At 44.5% G+C, this 22,583-nt stretch overlaps 1 protein-coding gene across 6 annotated transcripts in view; it reads left to right on the top strand.

Annotated features, from left to right (window-relative positions):
* The window catches only part of BCLAF3 (BCLAF1 and THRAP3 family member 3), a 525,957-nt gene that overhangs the window by 212,780 nt on the left and 290,594 nt on the right, over positions 1 to 22,583 (top strand). For 3 of the 6 annotated variants that reach the window (XM_078657893.1, XM_078657894.1, XM_078657895.1), the window contains exon 9: positions 5,648 to 5,757. In XM_078657893.1, coding sequence (XP_078514019.1) covers positions 5,648 to 5,757 — 110 coding nt within the window. Of the gene's footprint in view, positions 1 to 4,403; positions 5,546 to 5,647; positions 5,758 to 10,736; positions 15,493 to 22,583 lie in introns of those variants that run through there. The other 3 variants (XM_078657897.1, XM_078657899.1, XM_078657896.1) reach the window with 2 other exon arrangements.

Genomic DNA, 22,583 nt, shown 5'->3' with positions numbered 1-22,583 from the left:
GATGGATCACGAATGGCGTCTGAACTCGGACGTGGTGCAAGGCCTCTTTCAGCGATGGGGGAGAGCCTTAGTTAGATCTATTCGCCACTGAAGAGAACGCACAATGTCATCAGTTCTGCGCGTTGGAATTTCCAAGGCAGCACTCGCTCGGCGACGCTTTTAGTCGCGTGTGGAGTTGCGGTCTGTTGTACGCCTTCCGCCTATACCACTTCTGCCCAGAGTGCTGAAGAAGATCAAGCGCGACCGGGCACAAGTCATCCTTGTGGCTCCGGACTGGGCTCCAAGGTACTGGTATCCAGAGCTACTCAGTATGTCAGTCGATCCCCCGGTACGTCTGCCTCTTCAGGAGGACCTTCTGTCGCAGCAGCAGGGGACGGTCCTCCACCCGAACCTGTCCAGTCTCCACCTCCATGCTTGGAGATTGAGCGGCAACAGTTGAGGCCATTTGACTTGCCTATTGAAAGTCTGTAATGTCATTCTGTCAGCCAGGCGTCCCTCCACAAAGTCGGTATACGCCTGCAGGTGGAACAGATTTGTGGCATGGTGCACAGCAAAGGCTGTGGATCCTCTTGCTGCCCCTCTTTCTGAGGTTCTTCTCTTCCTTCTTTCTCTTGCCCAGCAGGGCTCTGCTCTGGGCACTATCAAGGGCTACCTTTCTGCCCTTTCAGCCTTTTTAAAGGCTGCCTGATCAACCTTTTTTGTTCAAGTCCCCTATTGTCACTCGATTTCTGAAGGGCATCACACACACATTCCCTCCTGTTCCGTTTGTGATGCCTCAGTGGGACTTGAACCTTGTTCTTACGTTTCTGATGTGCGCTCCATTTGAGCCACTTCACAACTGTCCTCTCCGTCTTCTTACTCTGAAGACTGCTTTCCTGGTAGCCATCACCTCTGCCAGGAGGGTGAGTGAGCTCCAGGCTCTTTCCTGTACACCCCCTTTCCTTTCTGTCCATCCGGACAAGGTTGTGTTGCGTACTAAGCCATCTTTCCTGCCCAAGGTTGTCACGGCCTCCCATATCGGGCAGTCTATCACCTTGCCCACCTTCTTTCCGCCACCGCATCCCTCAAAAGAGGAAGAGCGGCTCCACCGTCTGGACCCAAAACGTGCGCTTTCATTCTACTTGGATCGCACACGCCAGTTCCGGGTGGATGACCAACTCTCTTTGTTGGTTACGTGGGCGCTAAGAAGAGAAAAGCGGTGCACAAGCGGACCATCTTGCGGTGGATCATCTTGTGTATCCAGGCATGTTACTCCTTGGCTAAAAAGGAGCCCCCTGTTGGATTACGGGCTCATTCCACCCGGGCCACGGCGACTACAACTGCCCTGGGCCGGGGAGTGCCCTTGCAGGTCATTTGCCATGGTGCTACGTGGGCATCGCTGCACACGTTTGCAAGACACTACTGCCTGGACAGTCAAGTCCGGAGGGATGGCTTCTTTGGCCGTTCCGTCCTCCAGGACTTTCTGGTGTGATTATTGGTTCGCAGACCCACCACCGGGGTTGGTATTGCTGGGGTATCTATTCTAAGGTAAGGAATCTATCACTAACGTGTCTCTTTCAGATGCACAAGTTACTACTTGTGTAACGATATATCTGTAAGAGACATTAGTCAGTGATAGATTCCTTACCGACCCACCCATCCTCCCCGTTCTGCGAACCGATATCTAGGGTTAAGGTCATCCCCTTTCAGGACCCTAGTTTCATGGCACCAGTGTTGGTTCTATCATGGCTCTGCGTATCTGGCGCGGAAAAGCTATGTATCAGAACTGACGTCAGCGCGCATGGGCGGCGTCTAAGTACTCCGACGTCATTCCGGCGCTAACGACGCCGAAGACTGACGCGGACCCGCGGACGACGCCTGCCGGTGCGCAGGGGTATTGCTACGCAAAATTTTCCGGATCCAGTCTGACGCCTGGGGATATTCTAAGGTGAGGAATCTATCACTAACTAATGTCTCTTACAGATACATCGTTACACAAGTAGTAACTTGTGCTTCTCAGCAGATTTCTTCACTTAAGGCTCTAACACCCATGATACAAAATATTTGTATCCTATATTTTGAGCATAACTAGTAGACATCAGAGTTGCTGTAGTTGTCTATCTCCTTAAGGCTTTCATCAGTTTGGTCCCCATGGCAGAGGTACATTTTTCCAGACCAATTCTTTCTTTACTCCCTCTCATTCCTCAGCATTTGCGCATTACCAGCAGCTGTTTAATTCGTCTTACTTTTGGGATCCCTCTATTTCAGGTGGACTCATTAAAGATGAGATCAAGTTAGTAATTACTCCTGACTTCATATTTTCTAGTCCATCCCTTCCTAAAATTCAGCATCCCTTTTGTCTGAAAGCCACATAACTCTGCTCATTGTCCATCTGCAAACGGGAAAGTGGTTTGGGGTCTTTTATTTGCTCTTTCCTTCAGCTAGTGTTTTTACAGCCTCTGAAACCCCTATTTGGGCTTCTACAGCCATGGATATACTTATGAACAGTTAACTAGACAACTTGCTTTTTATGTCACTAAATTAGATTGTCTTACAGAGAAACTTCACTCATTAAAAATGCTGTTGAATCAGGCTTCAAGCTCTTAATAAATTGAGAGAAATTTGTAATAATACCTTTTCTGCAGATGAAATTATTGACCTCATTTTAAAATGCCTTCACAAGCACGGATGTGTCCATTTCTCTTAGGAAGTTAAGGCAGGATACACAGTCCTACTAGGTCCTCTCCTTCACGTTAAGCAGAAACAGAAATCAAAAGCAACAAATTCAAGTTTGTGAGTTGATTGTGAGTTCCGATGGGTGGGAATTTTTCTTTGTAGGAATTGTCTGTTCAGATCAGTTGTCTAGACCTTGTAGCAGAGCAATATAGTCATGCTTTTTTCCAGGATCCAAGATCCAGGCTTTATGCAGAACTGGCAAAAGCCATGGCATTCACTGCTTTTTCATCGTACCTCAATTCGGATGGAAACTCCTGGATCCCATTAGTTTTTATAGTGGATTGGAACTAGAGGTACAGCACAGATAACATTGTAAGCTTGATGACAGATTTGCCAGTGCCTGCAAAACAGATAGCCTTGCTACTCGCATGTTTTTTGCATCTTACCCAAATGCATAGCCTCCTCAATTTTACATTTGTAGATCAGATTGGTTTTCTAGATACAGCTCTGTGTACTATGACACTACTGCTAGTTCCAATCTCCTCTGGCCAACATAAGCATGATAAGCAGATTTTCTGGAGCTTTCTGTTGATTGGGTTTTACCATCAACTTGCTAACTATTATTCAGTGATTTGCATTTAGTGCTTTATTTTCACTTTAGAAGATACTTTGATTCACTCATTAGGTGTTATTTGACAGTCATCTTGACTTAGATTGTGATCAGTCTCACTTTTTGATGGCATGGAAGGTTTCACGGTTTCATGTCCTACTGGCATATTAGGACTGAAGGCCATATCCTTCTTATTACAGTATTTTTGGCTCAGTGTACAACTACAAAATGTATATTTCCCCGGTTCTCTTGGCCAACTGGTGTCTGAAGTAACACATTAATACTCTGTTTATTGTTAATTCTCTTGGACGTTTTGTTAAACTGCGAAGTTTTATAATGACTGATTATTAAAGTCAGTCTCACATTATGGGATTTCTGGTTGTTGAATTTAATAAATCCATTCACCAATTCTGAGGAATTGTAAATTGTGGTATGTGAATATTGTTTCCTGCCTTAGCCTAACCTGAATCATCTTTGTCTCAAAAAACTTTCCTCAAAATTAACTTTTCTTGCCCGTCTTAGTTCGCTCTGGAGAGCATCAGATGTCATTGTTTTGGGTGTCACCAACTGAGTTTTCTCTTCAGAGAGTGACAGTTATCTTGAGGATCTGGACCAACCTCCGTTTGACTTCTGTTTTTCATCCAGATTTTCTGTATCATCCTACTATGTGTGGTCATGTGTCTTGATTTATTCAGGATCTTGGCTGTTCTACTGAGATAAAGCTTCATATCCTCATTTTGAAGACTTCATCAAGCTGGTTCCCATGTATACTCTTAGATAACAAGATGAGTTTAGTTGGTTAGGTAGTAAACCGGAATTTTATGCAGCTGTTTTTGGACCGCTTAGTTAGTGGGCTGTGGGTTCTCTGGCCTTCCGTTAAAGACCAAGGTAGGAAAACATTCTTGAAGATGCTTTTTGTTAGGGACTTATTTTGAACCTGTTGAGCATTCCATCCTGTTGGGATTGCCTTGCTCTGAGTTTGCATAATCTGAAGACCCTGGTCTTGCCATAAAATGTAGATTTCCTCAGCTATACCAACATGCAATCTTTATTTTATTAAAGACGAGGAGGCGAGGATTATTCCTTCTCTAAAATCTCTCCCTCATTTAATATTTTCCTGTTTTGTGTTTTGTTTCAGCCTCTGGACCCTGAATGTGAGGATTCTCTGAGTGATTGAGGAGGCGGTGTATGTGACACAACAGACTGGTACCAGACACTGAATCATTCACCGGACTCTGCGCATAGAATGAATGCGCCTTTGAAGATTATCTGATGGTGTGCAGTTAACTGCACCAAAGAAAAAGGAAGAACCGCATTGTGCGGAACTCTTGTAAACAATGTTCCACTCTAACTGGTGGGGAGAGCACCTGTTACATGATTGTTTTCTTCTTTCTTTCCCTTAAAAAGGGAAATTACTATTTCTCCATGATACTTACTTTCTGAAGCAGATAAAGTAAACAACGAAAATGTATTATCCCTGCCTCTGTGTCCTTTTATAAAAAAACATGGCTGTGATGATAGCTAGGGAAAAACTGCATTTGGGACCTCTTGCAGTTTTCTGCTGCAGATTTGAAGATTTCCTTTTAAGCTGCTTCCCCATTTTTCTTTTAAACTTTGTAGAGTTAAGAGCACACAGTGCATGCACTCGCATCCGTGCTTCTAACTGCATCTTCTAGGGCAATGTACAGTGTCTTTTAGTGTTGGAGCGTTATAAACTTTTAATGTGTTTTCATTGCCACAGTTTTTTTTCCCACTGTAAGAGCTAGTTTCCGTACTGTGACAAATGTTTTCCAGTCAGTGGCTGATGGCTTTTCCGTTTCCTCAGCAGTTGCTATCAACTTCTGATTTTGGGAGTGTCTTCTAATTACCTACATAATTTCCATCCAAGTTATTACATTCGGAATACTCTTGTACACAATATCACCGTGAACCTTGATCTTCGTTAGGATAGAGTGAAATGCATTCTAGTGTAAGACAGGCATGTTCCTCCTGAATGATGGGCTGAAGGTTCTAGGCGTTTGTAATGAGTAGATCATTGTGGACCAATGCCTAATCGAACAAGGTTACAGACCACAGTATATTCTTTGTTGGTGTACCAAATGTATAATACAATGTATTATATTAACTAATCTTGTGCTTTGTCACCTTACCTTGCATTATAAGTATTGATTAATGCATATGCTTAATGTGTGTGAGAATTGGTGTCCTTGACCAGCTCATCACGTTTGTATTCATCTGAAATCAATAAATACAAAATCTTTTTTTTCCCCCATACAAACACATTTGTGTGCCAATGCATTTTTTTAAGTAGGCTGTAACTGGTTGTGCATGGTCCTATGGAAGAAGATTATGTTCTGTGACTTTTCCCTTCGTTTCACCCAGACGGTTGTGAAAGTTCTCGAAGACCCAAATGATCTACGACATGACCTTGAGCGGAAAAGAAAAAAGCGTTTGTGGAGCGGAGAAGATGAAGAGACCTTTTCTCCTGAAAGGTGCTTTTCACTATAATGTATTCCTTTTTTGGGCAGAATTTTTGGAGGGGTGGTGGGAAAGTATGGGCATGGAAATGGAGGAGGGAGAATGCTAAAATAGGATTTGAATAATGTATTGATGTATTGTTTCCTGGAACATGACTTAAAGAATATAGTTCCATTCCTCCTATGAAGCAAGGCCATTCTACTAGTGTTGTAGACTCATTTTTAAACTCCGAATACTTGGAGATTTTTGGAGGAAAACCAAAACTGTGCAAAATTATAAACCTTAATGATATTTGCAATGCTTGTGTTATGTGCCACTTGGAGGCTTTGGACATTTATGTAGCATCCCTCTGTATAAATAATGTTTAATTTGATCTAGCTCTAAAAAGGTTGATTTCAGAAAATTATGCAACCATTGATTAGAACCGCTTAGCTTGTTTTTAGTCAGGTGAAAAATAACTAAATATTTTTTTCCTGAGTGTTCTATAGTGTGAACTTGACCCGAAGGTATCAGAGTGCTTTGCATGAGCACCAGTTACGTTACAGACTGATACGCTCATCTTTTTTTAGGCATGTGGAGATTAAGTGATTTGCCTAGAATCACAGGATGTTGAGCGTCTCTACCGAGACTCTAACCCAGTCTTCGAGGTCGACCTCTCTAGCCATTAGGCCACATCCTCTCCCTGAAGAGATATACAGGTGGAATAGTTTATAAGGGTCAGTACAAATGTAGTATCATAGGATAAGGCTTGAATGGATCGCGAGAGCATTTTGTGGTTATGACTGGTGGAACACGAACAGGTGTGGTTGGCTAGATATCAATGTATTTCTCCATTGGCTTTAGTGAAACACTGACTTGATTGTCTGCACACCTGTTGCAATAGTAGTTCTCGAATCTTCAGTATTTTTTATCTTGCTATTTCAGAGGAAGGCAGTATCTGTACAGCTACTGAAATAATAATTTTACCACTTTGTGTAAGAACCATGAGGAGACTTTCTAGTAAGATGCTTGGACCACTGACTTAAAGTGAAATACTAATCTATTTTTTTTTTTTTATCATCTCGACTTGGAAACATTGTTACAAGTAGTTAGCTTTCTTTGTGCTTGACCTCGCAGATTACTGGGATGTTAAACTGTATTAACCTTGCAAATCCATTTTAATCATTATTAGAACATTGGATTGTTGAAAGTTGTGTTCAAGACCGTGGAGCACTAACGGGCCAATGATTGCTGGAACAAACTTTCTGCTTTAACATTCGTCTTCTGTTTTCCCTGTGTAATTGAGGACATTCATCCCTCCCTGTGGAATGTTCCATACAGTATTAATAATTAATAAGAGTGAACAATGGGGATATTTGTCTCCAAGGGCTTTTGAGTGAAAACAAATAGACTGCAAGAGCGTCGTTTGAGTTGTCTGTGATGTCACTCAGAATCCCGAGGTGATAAACGTACCTGTTGCTAATTTTTTATCCGTCTCTAATTTTATTTAGTGTATAGGCCTCAAATGGCCTTCCCATACTTTCAGTTGCTACACAGAGACATGGAAATCATAGGAAAGCAATGCATAACGTAGACTCGTACCCCAATTCCAAATGTGGTGACAAAATCCCCACCATCCTTTGTGCCTTCCCTGCTCCTCCCCACCTGAATAGGTGTACTCTGCTCTCCATCGGAGCAGAGAGTGTGTGTTGCTCTGACAGCCTCTCAGAAAGGCCAATCACAGCTACTTGGAATTACTTTATGAAGTAGCAACAGCGGGGTGTGACATTTTGGCTCCGACTGGTAGGTCATACCAGTTACTAAGCAAATATAGAATCTGGTATTCACACTAAAGCCTTTGAATGGAAGCCATACATTACAGTAGTATTGTCAGTAGTAGCCCTTTTGCCTTGGGCTAAACCGTTGTTAAATGGACTCTCATCACCTACGGCTCAGGGATGATACTCAGGGACAGGGCATTTAACAATCCTTATAGGCATTGGCTTGTAATGCAGTATTCTTTTTTTGCAGCATTTCTCCAATCACATTATTGACAATAGTATTTCTTACTGTTAATCTTTTTGTCATGTTTCTTCACCAACCAGTGAATGGAAAACAATGCTTGAATTTTCTTCTTCCTTAAATATTTATGCCCATCATATTGGGGTCTGATTCCACCCCCATGCCACACACAGTTTCCAGGAAATCTGCCCATAATTTCTCCATTTAAAACATTCCGAGTGTCTTTTTTTCCATATTATCCAACAGGCTAAACTTTGTAATGTGTGTCCTTTATTCGGTTTTTCTGCTTAATAGACCTTACAGAGGAATTTGTCTTGAATGTATGGAGTGCTGCAGGGCTCTTCATTAACACCCACACTGTTTCATTTGTATGTGCAGGCTTTTTCAGATATCATCTGTGAACTGGGGTTTGTGATGGTCTCCTATGAGGAATTCACTCCGATTGTTGTCTCGATGTCACCCAATACTACTTTAACCTTTGACAGGCTGACCATCTGCCTGGATCAGGTGACTAACTGGATGGCTTTCATCTGGCTCAAGGTAAATGGGAACAATACTGAGGTAATGCGGACTGGAAAAAATCCAGCATTCTGGGACCGATTCCTCTGGCCCCCGTACGCCCACTCCTAAACCTGAAGTAAAGAGTCCCTGATTTATCTTAGATAAAGGCCTGACGATGGGCCGTCAAGCAAAGAAGGTTGCTGTCACTTGCTTTGACCATCTAAAGGTTCTTCGAAAAACACTCATATGGCTTTCGCAGGAATGTCGTAGAACAGTAGTCCAATATCTTGACTACGGCAATTCACTGTATCTGGGCTGCCCTGCATATGTTTTCAGAAAGCTGCAGATTGCCCAGAACACCCCAACTGGAGTACTGATAGGCTTGTACAAAACACAGTCTGCCTATTCTGCCTTGCTGAAACTTCACGAACTACAAATGAAGGAGAAAATAAAATTTAAGGCCCGATCTATCACCCTCAAGATAAAGTACTCCACTGGCCCCCATATCCTTAAAAAATCTGTCACTCCTTATATTGCCCTCAGAGATCTAACCTCTAATAACCTCTTTCAATTTGCCATCCATAGAATCAGGAGAGCAAGAGGTGAGGCCGTTCTTTCGGCCACTTGGTCTCCAAACTTTGGAACACCCTTCCAATCCATTTAGGATCAGAATATAATTTACTTAACTTTAGGAAACAGCTGAAGACTTACCTTTTCACCCAAACAGTGTAAACCCTCACTTGTCCTCCTTTTGTTCTGTCAGCGCCAGGATGCCCATTATCGGACAGCTGTGAGCTTTATATTTAAATTATATTACATTTTATAATTAATAATTAACCATACTTCTAAGATGATTTGCTGGACTTTTCGATGCAGCAGAGCCTCCCTTCATTTATTTTGATTTTATTCCCCCAAATCTTTTTTGTATCTTTCGCTGAACACATACTGGGAGGTGTTTGCCAGAGCCTACTCATGTGATACTTGTGGTTTCATGAATCAGTGAAGCATGTGAGCTACTAATTCCATGATTCTGGAATGGTTTATATGTTTTTATCTCTGAATAAATAGTACTTTTCAGGTTTAACATGATTGATTGATCTGGCTGTGACTTTTCGAAGGCTTTTAGTGTTTTGATAGATTTCTCAATAGAATGTATGATGGTGGTCCGCATGCGTTTTTCACGCATGCCTTTGGAACTGTCATTTGAACGAATGCATCTTTAGCGCGCATTTGTTCTGCATGCATGATGTTTTAATGACTTACCTTAGGGGACGCTGGATATTGTAATAATTTCATATACTATACCAACTCCAGTCTGCGCAACAGTAGGGAAGGAGTAGGACTTTAATTCCAGTACCACTCCATCATTGCGTCCCCGTAAAGCAATTCGATGTAGCGACTTGCGTCCAGAACGATTGCATGCTAAAGACGCATTTGTTCTGTTGCCGTCACTGTGAAGGCACAACATGATAATGGCTTCATCCTAAATCTGTGACCAAAGTAATCCCGTATGACACATTTTCTAGACTATTATTATTCAAGATTAATTTACCACAGAATGACTTATGCCGGTTAGAAGGAATACTTTCAGTTTTAGATTGTTTAATAATTAACCCATAATTAGAAGTGTAGTTCTGGTACCAGGTTCTGCATGCATACAGGGTATGGGAAACTAATAGTGTTTCATCCGGAAAAAAGAAAGGTGGTGATCCTGCATTCTTCTGGGGATGAAACATCACTAATGCAGTTATTCAGCCAGTCAACCACATTGTTCATAAACAGGGTTAATAAAGTCTAGATGAGCTCACATACCTGGCAGACCCCTGGCTGCACTGGAAAAGGCTTTGTTGTTTCTCCCTTTGTGTCCTCTATAACTGTAGCGGGCTTGTCTTTACTTGGGCGAATTAAGATATTTAATAGTTCTATCAAAATCCAAACCGAGTGTAAAACTTCCCACAGCATTTACTTGGCATGCTGTCAAAGGCCGAATTAAGATCAAGAAAAACAACTTCAACATTCTAGTATTAATTCAACCTAGTTCTCCTCTAACAGGTGACACCTGCATACTTGGGGAATACTGCCTGACAGTGTGAGAATATTATTAGTGGTGACCAATTCTTCAGTGCAGGTCAATTAGTCCTGGCCCCTTGATAGATCTCTGTAAAAAAACATTGCTGTCCAAAGATTTATGTTTTTGATTTGTGCTTTTGTATCATTCGAGAAGTAATTTAGCTTGGATAGACATTGACAATCTGGACCAAATCTTTCTGAAAATGGATGTGTTGAAGTGGGGATGTAATATTTCAAGAACCATGAGGCCCATTTATGTTATTTTGATGTCAAAACATAGGTTTTCTTGTATCGTAGTCTTATAGAGACAGAAAATAACTCTTCAGAGCAACCCTTCTGCCATTTTCCAAAATTGCGGTGCTATAATGATGTGTTTTAGCCACCCTATTGATAATTTATTTTAATGTTGTTTTTGTTTCAGGTTTTTAGTTGATTCAAATTCGTAAACATGAGTGAAGCAGTTGGTAGCAGAGGATCTGTACCTCCTGACAGAGTGTTGCTAACTACAAAATCTGAGGACTTCTTCAAAGAAAAATGTATCATATGCCAAACTAATCCCTAAGAAAAGCTAACATCAACTGCGGCTGGACAGAAGAGAGTTTGAGATGCTACAAAAATACGGTAGATGAAGTTTACAAAAGATATGAAACTGATGGGTGAAGAGGATCAAATATGTTATTGTAACAAGTGCTACAAGTCGTATACAAGGGAAAAAAACATGGAAAAACGTATAAAAAAAAAAGCAGAAACCAGTGAATCGCAAAAAGAATCGGAGCCTTCTAATAAAGCAACAACCAACAAATCCAGTGCCCATCCACTTAAAAGATCGATGGCTACCCCTTTTCCACCTCCAACAATTGATCAAAAAGCAGAGGCTCTTCAATGTGGTATCTGTGGTTTAGCCAGAGCAAGGGCCAAAGGGATTGATAAAAGAACAAAGAAAAAAGAATGAGTCTCAAAGGGTAAACATATCTGCATCTAGTTTCTTCCAAGAGGATGTTTTCAGCCGAGTAGCTAATCTAAACAGCACTATGAATGTATTTGCAGCGAATTTGTATGCTCACCCGAACTGCACGATTGCCTACATTAGAAAATCTGAATGTACAATGAGCTCCCAGCAGCAATTTAACAGCCATCCTTCAGTTAAGTTTGCACACTTTGAAAAAGTAAATTAAGTTTTAAAGCCTCTCTTGAGTGCTGGCTACTAGTTCACACTCGGTGAGATCAGAGAAATAATGGTCAACATTGATGAAACCTTATTGATCCATAATAATGAATTTAAGATTTTTCTGGTCAGAATGTAGAATTTGTTTTTGTCAGTCAGAGAAAAAGCCACTTATGGTGTTCTCAGCTGATTTGACTCATGAAGTTCTTGCTGCCAAAATAAGATCACAGGATGCAATAAAATCAGCAAGAACCATTTTAAGAAACGCCCTAAAAGATTTCGATTTTTGACTTGACAAATTGTGTGATGCCCGAGCTGTGCAAATCCTAGGATTCAACAAGAATGCCTTCTGTCTTAAATTTTTTTACATCGTTATTTAACATCAGCAAAGCAAAACTGTTACAAACTAAAGTTCTTGAGTTCGGAACAGAAGCTGGCAACATTGATGATGGGTTTGAAGATATAAGTGAAGAAGTGGAAGACAGGCTTATGCTGTAGAAATATACTGTCTTTTCTAAATCATGTTTTATGAACTACATCACGGCAAAATCAAAACTCCGCTACACATGATGACTGCCCACACAACTAATGACAAGTACAATAGAAGAGCTCTAATCACTAATAATGGCATAGTACGGAGCAGGAACTCGTTAGCAGCTCATGCTGTAAAATCTTGTCAATCCGAGAAGCACATCACTTCCAAGTCACTTCATTTGAAAAGGATGTAATACTGCTGCTCTTGATAATTTTGTTTTAGACGACAGCTCTTTGTCTGGAACATCCAGCACACATGATACTGCCAAAGTTTTTTTTCAAGACTATACCAATGAAGTATCTGCTGGAAAATATGCTGTGCCAGCTGTAGGCATAAACCAAGCTGCAAATCTATAACCCAACTGCCTTGTCAGCGTATACAAAATCACTACAAGCCGTCAACACATCCTAGTCTACCAGTAAGTATCAAAGTGGCTGAGGGCCTGGATCGTCTTCTACCTGGTATTGCGGTCTGCAAAGCTGATTTAACTTAATTTATCATATTGCTTATTTGGTGCGGACTGAATAGTGAAGAGCCAGTTCCTCTGTGGGCTGAAATTCATGCTCTGATCTCCCAGAATACCGTCCCAGTGAAGAAGGTTGGTTTTGTTTACCAGTAATACCATCTATTGTCACAAAGAACACAACAGTATACACCTCCCAAAAAAACAAAAATTCAAGAATGCGCGTGCTCAACTTAAAGTCCAGCCTATCCTTCCGATTTTCTGCAATGAAGCTATTGTTTGCATTGTAGCTGACATAATAAGCAGTCTACTAGAATTTGATGATCTTAATCCAGTGATGGGCGTTTTCCACATGACCAACGTTGCAGTGTGCAGGAAGTTATCTCAGTGGATGTGGCATAGACAATTCACATATAGAGGCTGAAATCTTTGGAAGCAAAAATGTCCAGTCAGTATTGTGCAGAACTCATGTTTGCTCGTTACAAGGTATAATCCTCATATCTGCGCATATAGAAACATTGCTTTGAAATGGTTTCTGGAACAAGAATGACAAATTCATTTTTGCATATCTTATATCAGAAGTGAACAAGGCACAGGGTGCACTTCATTCAAAAGACATAATGCAAAGCCAGACAATATTCAATACACTCAGTTCAAAATCAGAAAACCAAGTTTGTAGAGTTTGCCAAAGAATGTGAAGAAAAATCAGTACTTTGCAAGTACTGGGAAAATGTTTTACACATGATAGCTTTAGTGAAAAACTTCATAAATGCTGATTGGGAAGGTGATTGGTACCTGCACGTGAAGTCTGTGGAGTTCTTGATTACTGTGTTTCGCTAATTCGATTGCATAAACTACCTGAGATATGGGTCCTGGTATTTGGAAAGAGTGAAAAGGCTATAGGTGGAAAAACCATATCTCTACAGAAAAATCATCCAAAGACATTTTGTGGTGAAAGACAGAGGGAAGGTTCCATGCCGTGGCTCCAGATATGATACTGGAACAGAGGATCCAAAGATCACAGAAAAGCTCCAAGGGAATTGTTGGTCAGACACGTAAAATTGAATGTGTTGCTCAAAGGCAGCTTCTTTACCATTATTATGAAGTCCTTTCTATTTGCAACGTTTTCAGAGAGATGACAAATTCTAAATTAATGGACCATCGTGAAACTGTTCCTCACCACGAACCTGAGGGGAACGTTTTAATAAACATGTTGACAGCAGTATTCATTTCATGCAGCAGCAAGAAGCTCCCTTTGAAATGACTGAGCGACTACACAACTTAGTAACTAAAGAATATGTGGATAACGATATAAAGATATGTCTACTAGATGTTCTGGAACATGGCTCGAAACTATACGCAAAAATGAAGCGGGAGATATTGTAAGAAAAAAGCTGTTTGACATAACCACTAAAGCTACATTTTCACGCTTTAATTGCCATAGTAATTGTTTCGTCCAACCAGCCACTAAAGAGTTTACAAAAACAATTCTTTCGCCAGCACAAAGAGAGATGGATGAAGCAAAAAAAAAAGGGGGTGAATTTATCAAGGATATTCTGTTGCATGATCTTCTAACCAACAAACAAATATTTGATGGATATGCTGCAACCAAACCAGTGAAACACAAACTGGTACAAGAGCTCGAAAAAAAACTTCCACCTGGAGAATTTAAATTAAAAAAAAGTGTCCTCATTGAAAACTGCTATTGTTGTGGACTATGTCACAATTGCAAATGGTTCCTGATTTCATCTATGCAAAATTTCTGAGATGTCTGTCAGAATGTTCTACAGTTCAGTGTGCACCTTGCAAGAACTGCACTTTGTCTTCGACCGTTCCCTTGAACTATTTATCTAAGAATGTGAGAGACTCCGATGAATGTCTAAAGGTGGAACAATAGACCTTTCCTGCATCAAAAATTCCACGCCTATACCTGTGCAACTTGATACATTCTGGTAATTAACATCAAACAAGATGAACTTGGAGATGTTAACTTGCCATAACATTACTGATGCTTCAGTGAACACTGAATTTCCAATTATCGCAAGTGGAATGATTGTCAATAAGGAGTTGGTGACTGCAGGGATAGATTAAAAAGGTACTGGCCATATTGTTCAAGAACCTAACAGCAAACTAGAGGAAGCTGGCCTTCATGTTGTGCTGCATGTTGAGTGGGCTGTTCTAAATGGTTCCAATCAAGTCGTCGTTCTGTCAAATGACACAGATTTATTATTTTGTGCTACTTAGATTTGTTGCAATGTTCATAAGTCAAGGATTGTCAGAGTTATGGATACGATATGGAACAGGTGAGAAAAGACACTTAATCCAGCTTCATATTTTGTACAAGAAACTTGACCCAGAAATGCCCAGTGTTATCAAGATGTATATTCTTTGGGTGATGACACTATGAGCAACATTGGAACAAAGCTCGGAGCTTTAACTGCTAAACCTGTGAAGTTTTTTAAAGGATTTGCTGAGACAGGAGAAGATTGTAATTTTGAAGACGTAGAAAAATACTTTGTGCTTGTGTAGAAAACAAGTTCTGACTGTCGCACATTTGACCATCTTCAATACAGTGAGTTCAATAGATCAGTCCTGCTAAGTGACCTTCCACCAACATCATATTCTGTGTGTGGACACATTAAAAGAGTGTTCTACTTGATCAGAAGATGTGTAAATGTTTTGGATCATGCATATGTAGAGAAAGGTCCATGTGATTTTTGTTGGGAAGATATTGAAGTGGTGCTGAAACCTACAAAATGTCTAAAGCCTTTACCCACAGAACTTGCACGTACATGTACTTTCAAAACCTGTGCTACAAAAAGATGTCTGTGTCCAAATGCTCTTCTCAAATGGTCAACATTCTGAAAATGTACCATGAATGATTGCCGAAACAAATAAAGTGAACTATGAAAGTGTGTCTTAAACAGGAGTGATAAACATTATCTTTTTTATATTCCGATCATAAACATTGTTGAATACATAAATGGATTAAAAAACATTATTTGTTTCACTTCTATAGATCTCTTCTTCCTCTATTACAGATGCCCTTTTGGTAAATGGTGGAAGGGTTGCTCTGAGTAATTATTTTCTATCTTTATAAGACTACTTGACCCCCAAAACCTATGCTTTGACTCCAAAATAAAGTATATGGATCTCATGCTTACACGCTACGTCATCACTGAAACACATTTGTCATTTGTAGAAATATTGTCCAGAAAATTCAGCCTGGATCCGCGATGTCTACCCAAGCTAAATTACTTCTCTAGTGATCCAAAAACACAAATCAAAAATGAAAATCTCTGGACAACAATTCTTATACAGAGGTATATCCGGGGGCCGGGATTAAATGCCCTACCCCCAAAGGTTGTACTATATTTTTGCGTCCTAGCAATTAGATAGTCATGCTTTTAATTGAATGATTTGTTCTTGCATCCTTTTTGTGAATATGGACTATTTCGTCCCCAATCCATGTAGACAGTAACAAGCCACACTGGACAACAGCATTAGCCCAAACAGTCAAGGGGCTCAATTAGTGTACTCTGATTTTTAAAAATATTTGTCTGGGGGACTGTCCAGGTCAAGGGCCTGCCTGCTTTTCTGCATGCTTACTGCCTTACTCTTTGTTTTCCAAAGCAAAGAGTTCAAAGTAAAGGTATAGGGTGAGTTTAATTCTTGATAATTTCCAACCCCTGAGGTTAATTTGTTTTGTTTTTTAGAGTTTTATATAGCGCAAACTAGACCCGAGATATCAGGTATCGGAGCGCTTTACATCGCATCAGTTTTGTTACAGAAGGACACAAGTTTCCACATATATCTCTAGCAGAAGCCCTAACACATGGGTGTCTCCCTACACCACCTGAAATATTGACTCTAACCAGCAGTTTATATATACAGGCCCTTACTCCTGAATCAAACACCCAAGAGATACCAAGTAGGTTCCAGGCCCACTAGACAGCCACAGTGCGCTACAGAGTAGAGTAGGGCAATAAGATTAAAGTGTACAGCACACCACGTCAATACTATACATAATCATTAACCAGTTTCCTACACTTATGACATAAATGGGCATAGGGATACATAGAAACCCTAGCATTCCCAGGCCTTCCTCTCCTATGTAATATTACTTCCAGTATAGAGGCCGCAAAACAGTTAAAATCATTGGTCTTTCCCAATGTGTACTTTCAATAAAATCTGTTCTCTTTGGCCCTGTGTGAGCATCCTCCATTTTAGATTAATCTATTCTGACCTTGTGTGCTGTACTCTGTCCTCTTTGGCTCTTTTGGATGTTCTTGTATGCTCTATTTGTTAGCAAGATCTCCGCTCTGCAACAGTTTTTAATCATATAGAAATGTTTTTGTTTAGCCCTTTTTGCACTCTTATTGTTGCCAACTATGTGGACCCCTAAGCTTCAAGCAAATAGGGTTAGTTAAAAAAAGACCAATTACTTTCACCATTCCCTCATGTAATTCAGTATAAGTCTTCAAATCTTGAATGTCCTGGTAAAATATTTTTAGAACCAGTCGTACGGTGTTGTACGATTTAGGGTGACCATTACCATCCACAAAACTGCTCAACTTTAGTCTTCTATTATTTGCTACGAGAATTCTGGGGGCTGCAGCTGTCCCATATTTATACATGTTTGTTGGTTAGAATATTGCACTCCAGCTTCGGTGACAGATTAAGTGGATCATGGTCACTTTCATCCTTAGGGATGAACTAACATGCCACCCAAAAGGTAAGAATCAATTTGTCTTATGAAAATGTAGTCGGTGCAATTGCTATATCTACAAAAGTCAAATGTTGGCTTTGGTGGAATGTCAGATGTTGTCCTCCTGTTATCAGCCTTTCAAACCATGTTCTAGGGTCAGTATGGCTAACTGCTAGATTACTTTTTTCGAGGGTTTAACAGGTGGCTGATACATTGTGAGAATGTTGCAAACTTCATTTTCTTCCTCAGTCAAACTCTAAGAAGCCAAACAAGGATTCAAAGCTAGTATTAAAATCTGCTACAATTAAGACAGCTAGAATTTATTGTGTAATTATCATAGTCTAACACAGTATTATGCACTAGCAATCTGGCATGTGATCTTATTCTGTTCAGTGGACCACATCTGTTGAAGGTAATAAAACGTGTTAACTTTGGTCTAGAGTGAAATAAAATATGCTGTATACCCCTGGAATGTTCATGAACAACCTTTATGCAGCAATTTAAGGTCATGTTTTCCCATATTAATTTGCCCCAGTGGTCTTCCCTCTCTGTGATGATAACCCTGGTACACCTATACATATAAAGCCCTGGAAATAAACTGGGTACACCTACCGCGTGTATGTGTGTGTGTGTGTGTTTTTAATATACTTGCACCACACTGAGTCAAGACATGTTTTTGCTAGACCAGCAATGTTCCAAGACCAAATGTAAAATGTGTTTAGACTTTTACCTTGCTAAACTGAGATCTTAAAAATGCCATCTGAAAGAAACAGGTTAGTATTAGATTCCTTACCTTAGAATACCCCCAGGCGTCATACTGGATCCGGAAACTTTTGCTTAGCAGTACCCATGCGCGTCGGTAGGCGTCGTCTGCGGCTCCGCGTCCGTCGTCGGCGTCGTTGGCGCCAGGATGATGTCGCCGGAATACTTAGACGCCACCCTCGCGCGCTGATGTCAGTTCCTATTTTTTCCGCGCCAGCAAGCACCAATCCGGGAACAGTGGTACCTTTAGTCACTTTTTGACTAAACTTTTTTGATCTCTTTTGATCATTTTTCGAAGTCGAACGACTACTACGGTGCCGATAGGGATGGCCGGGGTCAAGCCCTGCGTCGACTGCAACCGACTGATGTCGGTTACCGACCCCCATCGCCGGCGTCTTGTTTGCCTGGGGCCCGACCACGATGACATGTCGTGCCCCGACTGCCGGGCCTTGGCGTCGAAGGCTAGGCGGGAGCGGACCCGCAAGCGCCTCGAGCTCTGGCAGTCGGCCCCGCGCCGTTCGAGGTCCCGGTCCGGAAGGAGGTCGAGGGACCGGTCGCAGGGCCGGAGTCATCACGGCGCTCGAGGAGTGGTGTCGGTCCTCCGAGCCAAGTCCTCAGGTAAGAGGCACAAGAAGTAGAAGAGATGACATTGCTCTTCCGACTCTCACGCGACGCGGCTGGGGGTTCGTGTGACACCGCCCACGCGGCTCCGCTGGAGCCGCAGTCGTCGCGGCCTGCTCCATACCAGCGGGTCCCTGGGCAGAAACGCGACGCCGGGGGAGATTGAAGCCTTCCTCGTGGCCATGAGGTCGCTCACTCCTCCGTCTGGTTCTGCGGCGCCTTCAGGCGCCCAAGCGGGCCGGGGGCTTCTGCCCCGGCGCCGTCGGGTGCTTCGACGCCGCCGAGTGCTTCGGCCCTGGCGCTGCCGAGTGCTTCGGCCCTGGCGCTGCTGAGTGCTTCGGCCCTGGCGCTGTTGGGTGCTTTGGCCCCGGCGCCGTTGGGTGCTTTGGCCCCGGCGCCGTTGGGTGCTTCGGCCCCGGCGCCGTTGGGTGCTTCGGCCCCGGCGCCGTCGGCGACTTCGGTCCCGACGCCGCAGGGCCCCGCTGGGTCCGGATCAAGGTCGTTGCCGGTCGACCTTACGACCTCGCCGGCTCCTAGGGTGTCGCCCCCGGAGCCGACCACGGTCGACGCCGTCCCCAGTTCCCCCCTCGGTCCGGTTCCGACACCGGAGCGGCGGTGCTCGACGCCGCATTCGACACCGATGGAAGATTTTTTTCTTCTATGACGCGGCCCCATCTTTTGGCCCTGAGTACCAGGAAATGGGTGGCGAGGAGGATTGGGAGGGGTCTGAGGGGGTATCAGGACTGGGCAGGTGAGCTTGGGGACGCCAGTGGTCTGGACACTTCGCCAGACACTGGTTTTGTCTACCCTCCTACCGTGGCAACGGAGCTGGGGGCAGCCAATGGTGTGATGTTGACGCGGGCGGCCAAGGCCTTATCCCTTGAACTCCCCGTCGCGGCCGTGTGGACTCACTGAGGTCCTTGAACCGCAAGCAAGATCTGCGGAGCCTCTGTTGCCGTTTAATGAGGCCTTGCCGGACGTTCTTCTGGGCACCTGGTCCAGGCCTGCTACAGGTCCCCCTGTAGATAGGAACGTGGCCAGACGCCACCGTCCGGCTCCGGGAGACCCTTGTTTCCTGTCCACCCACCCCACCCCCGAGAGTCTGGTCATCCAGGCCTCTAACTCCCAGACCGCATACCCGACGGCTCCCCCTGATCGGAAATTCAAGAGGTACGAACAGTATGGCAAAAAGATGTTCTCCCTGAGTTTGGGGTTGCGGTCAGTTAACACCGCGTGCCTCTTGGGCCGTTATACCCACTCTCTGTGGGACACGTTCGCGGCCGTGCTGCCACAATGTCCGGAGGAGGCCCGGACTAAACTCGTCCAAGCCCTTGCGGAGGGTCGAGATGCGGCACAGTACTCTATCAGATGTGGGCTGGATATAACAGACTTGCTGGGTAGAGCAACGGCGGTGGCGATTCATTGCCACGCCTGGCTGAGGTTCGCCAATTTTTCGGCTAACGTCCAAAGCACTATTATGAACATGCCGTTTGATGGCCGTCGCCTCTTTGGGGACAAGGCAGACAGTGCGCTTGAGCGCTTTAAGGACTCCAGAGCTACGGCCAAATCCAATGGCCTGTCGGCCCCGCGCCAGCAATCGGCTGCCTTTCGCCCCTTTCGTGGCCACGGAAGGGGTGCCCCCACACGTCCTGCCAGCCACGGGCCGCAGACTAACATCCAACGCGGTGGCGGACGTGGTAACCGCCGTGGCGGTGCCCGGGGACAACGGCGAGCCAGTCGCATCCACCTCCGCAGCATCCGCCTCAAAGACCTCCTAGTCTGAGCTTTCAGGCCCACAAGCCACCAGTGGGGGGCAGGGTTCGCCATCACCTCCTCCACCGGCGCAACATCACATTGGACAGGTGGGTGCTGCAAATCGTCCAAAGGGGCTACTCCCTCCCCTTCGAGGCGACCCCTCCGGCCATGCCACCGCAGTACCACCGTGTGTCGGGGGATCACTTGAATCTTCTGCAAGAGGAAGTTGCGGCCCTCTTGGCCAAGGGGGCCATCGAGCGCGTTCCTGGGCCAGAAGTAGGGTGTGGTTGTTACTCCCACTACTTTCTGGTTCCCAAGAAGAGCAAAGGGGGCCTACGCCCTAACTTGGACCTGCAGAATGTCAACGGCTTCCTCCGGAAGGAGAGGTTCAAGATGCTGACACTGGCTCAGATCTTAGCTTCCCTGGACCCAGGAGACTGGATGGTAGCTTTGGACTTGCAGGACGCTCATTTCCACATCCCCGTCCTGCCGGCCCACCGGTGCTACCTGCGGTTCACGGTAGACCACGAGCACTTTCAGTTTACCGTGATCCTCTTCGGCCTTACCAGTGCCCAACGGGTGTTCACGAAAGTGATGGCTGTGGTCGCAGCTCATTTGCGCAGGTTAGGGGTGTCAGTCTTCCCCTACCTCGACGACTGGTTGTTAAAGGCGGGCTCGCCCCAGACAGTCGTCAGCCACCTCCAGACTACGGCCGACCTCCTGCACCTGCCGGGTTTCTCCATCAATGTGCCGAAGTCGCACCTGTGTCCCTCTCAGAAGCTCCTCTTCATCGGAGCGGTTCTAGACTCTGCGCAGTTTCGGGTTTATCCTCCCGAACAGTGGGTTCGGGATATTCAGGCTCTGATTTCACTCTTTCAGCCTTTATCCCGAGTCTCGGTCAGGTTGACGCTGCCGCTTTTGGGGCTGATGGGCTCCTGCATCCTTCTGGTGCATCACGCTAGGTGGCGGATGCGGGCTCTGCAGTGGGACTGAAGATTCAGTGGGCCCAGCATCAGGGCAACTTGTCCGACCATGTCTTGATCTGGGAGGGCACTGCAAGACCATTGCAGTGGTGGCTCACGGACCGCGATTGGGTCAGCGGCAGATCCCTCTCCCTACCCCAGCCGGAGCACTTAGTTGTGACGGGCGCGTCCCTCCAGGGCTGGGGAGGCCACATGGGAGAGGCGTAGATCAGAGGCCTCTGGTCTCCGACGGAGTCCCAGCTCCATATAAACCTTCTGGAGCCGCGGGCGATCCGACTTGCACTGAAGGCATTCCTCCCGTCTGTCCGGTGGAGTGTAGTGCAGGTGTTCACGGACAACACCACCGCCATGTGGTACTGCAACAAACAGGGCGGGGTGGGGTCGTGGACCCTTTGCCAGGAGGCTCTGCGCCTCTGGCAGTGGCTGGAACATCAGGGCGTGACCCTGGTGGTTCAACACCTGGCAGGTTCCCTGAACGCCAGGGCGGACTAACTCAGCCGTCGGTGCATGATGGAACACGAATGGCGCCTGAACTCTGACTTGGTGCAAGGCCTCTTTTAGTAGTGGGGAGAGCCTTGGTTAGATCTATTTGCACAGAAGAGAACGCACAATGTCATCAGTTCTGCGTGTTGGAATTTCCAAGGCGGCACTCGCTCGGAGACACTTTTCGTCACAAGTGGAGTTGCGGTCTGTTGTACGCCTTTCCGCCTGTACCACTTCTGCCTAGAGTGCTGAAGAAGATCAGGCGGGACCGGGCCCAAGTCATCCTTGTGGCTCCGGCCTGGGCACGGAGGTTCTGATATCCCGAGCTCCTCAGCATGTCTGTCGATCCCCCGATTCGTTTGCCCCTTCAGGAGGACCTTCTGTCGCAGCAGCAGGGGACGGTCCTCCACCCGAACCTGTCCAGTCTCCACTTGCATGCGTGGAGATTGAGCGGCGGCAGTTGAGGCCATTTGACTTGCCTCCTGAAGTCTGTGATGTCATTCTGGCAGCCAGACGCCCCTCCACAAAATCGGTATACGCCTGCAGGTGGAAAAAATTTGTGGCATGGTGCACAGCAAAGGCTGTGGATCCCCTTTCTGCCCCTCTTTCAGAGGTTCTCCTCTCTTCTCTCTCTTGCCCAGCAGGGCTCTGCTCTGGGCACTCTAAAGGGCTACCTCTCGGCCATTTCCGCCTTCTTAAGGCTACCTGATCAGCCGTCTTTGCTCAAGTCCCCGGTTGTAAATAGGTTTTTGAAGTGCATCACTCATATGTTTCCTCCAGTTCCTTTTGTGAT

The sequence above is a fragment of the Lissotriton helveticus genome, chromosome 8, assembly GCF_964261635.1.
Source record: "Lissotriton helveticus chromosome 8, aLisHel1.1, whole genome shotgun sequence".
Lineage (NCBI taxonomy): Eukaryota > Metazoa > Chordata > Amphibia > Caudata > Salamandridae > Lissotriton > Lissotriton helveticus.
This window is presented reverse-complemented; position numbering and strand designations above follow the sequence as displayed.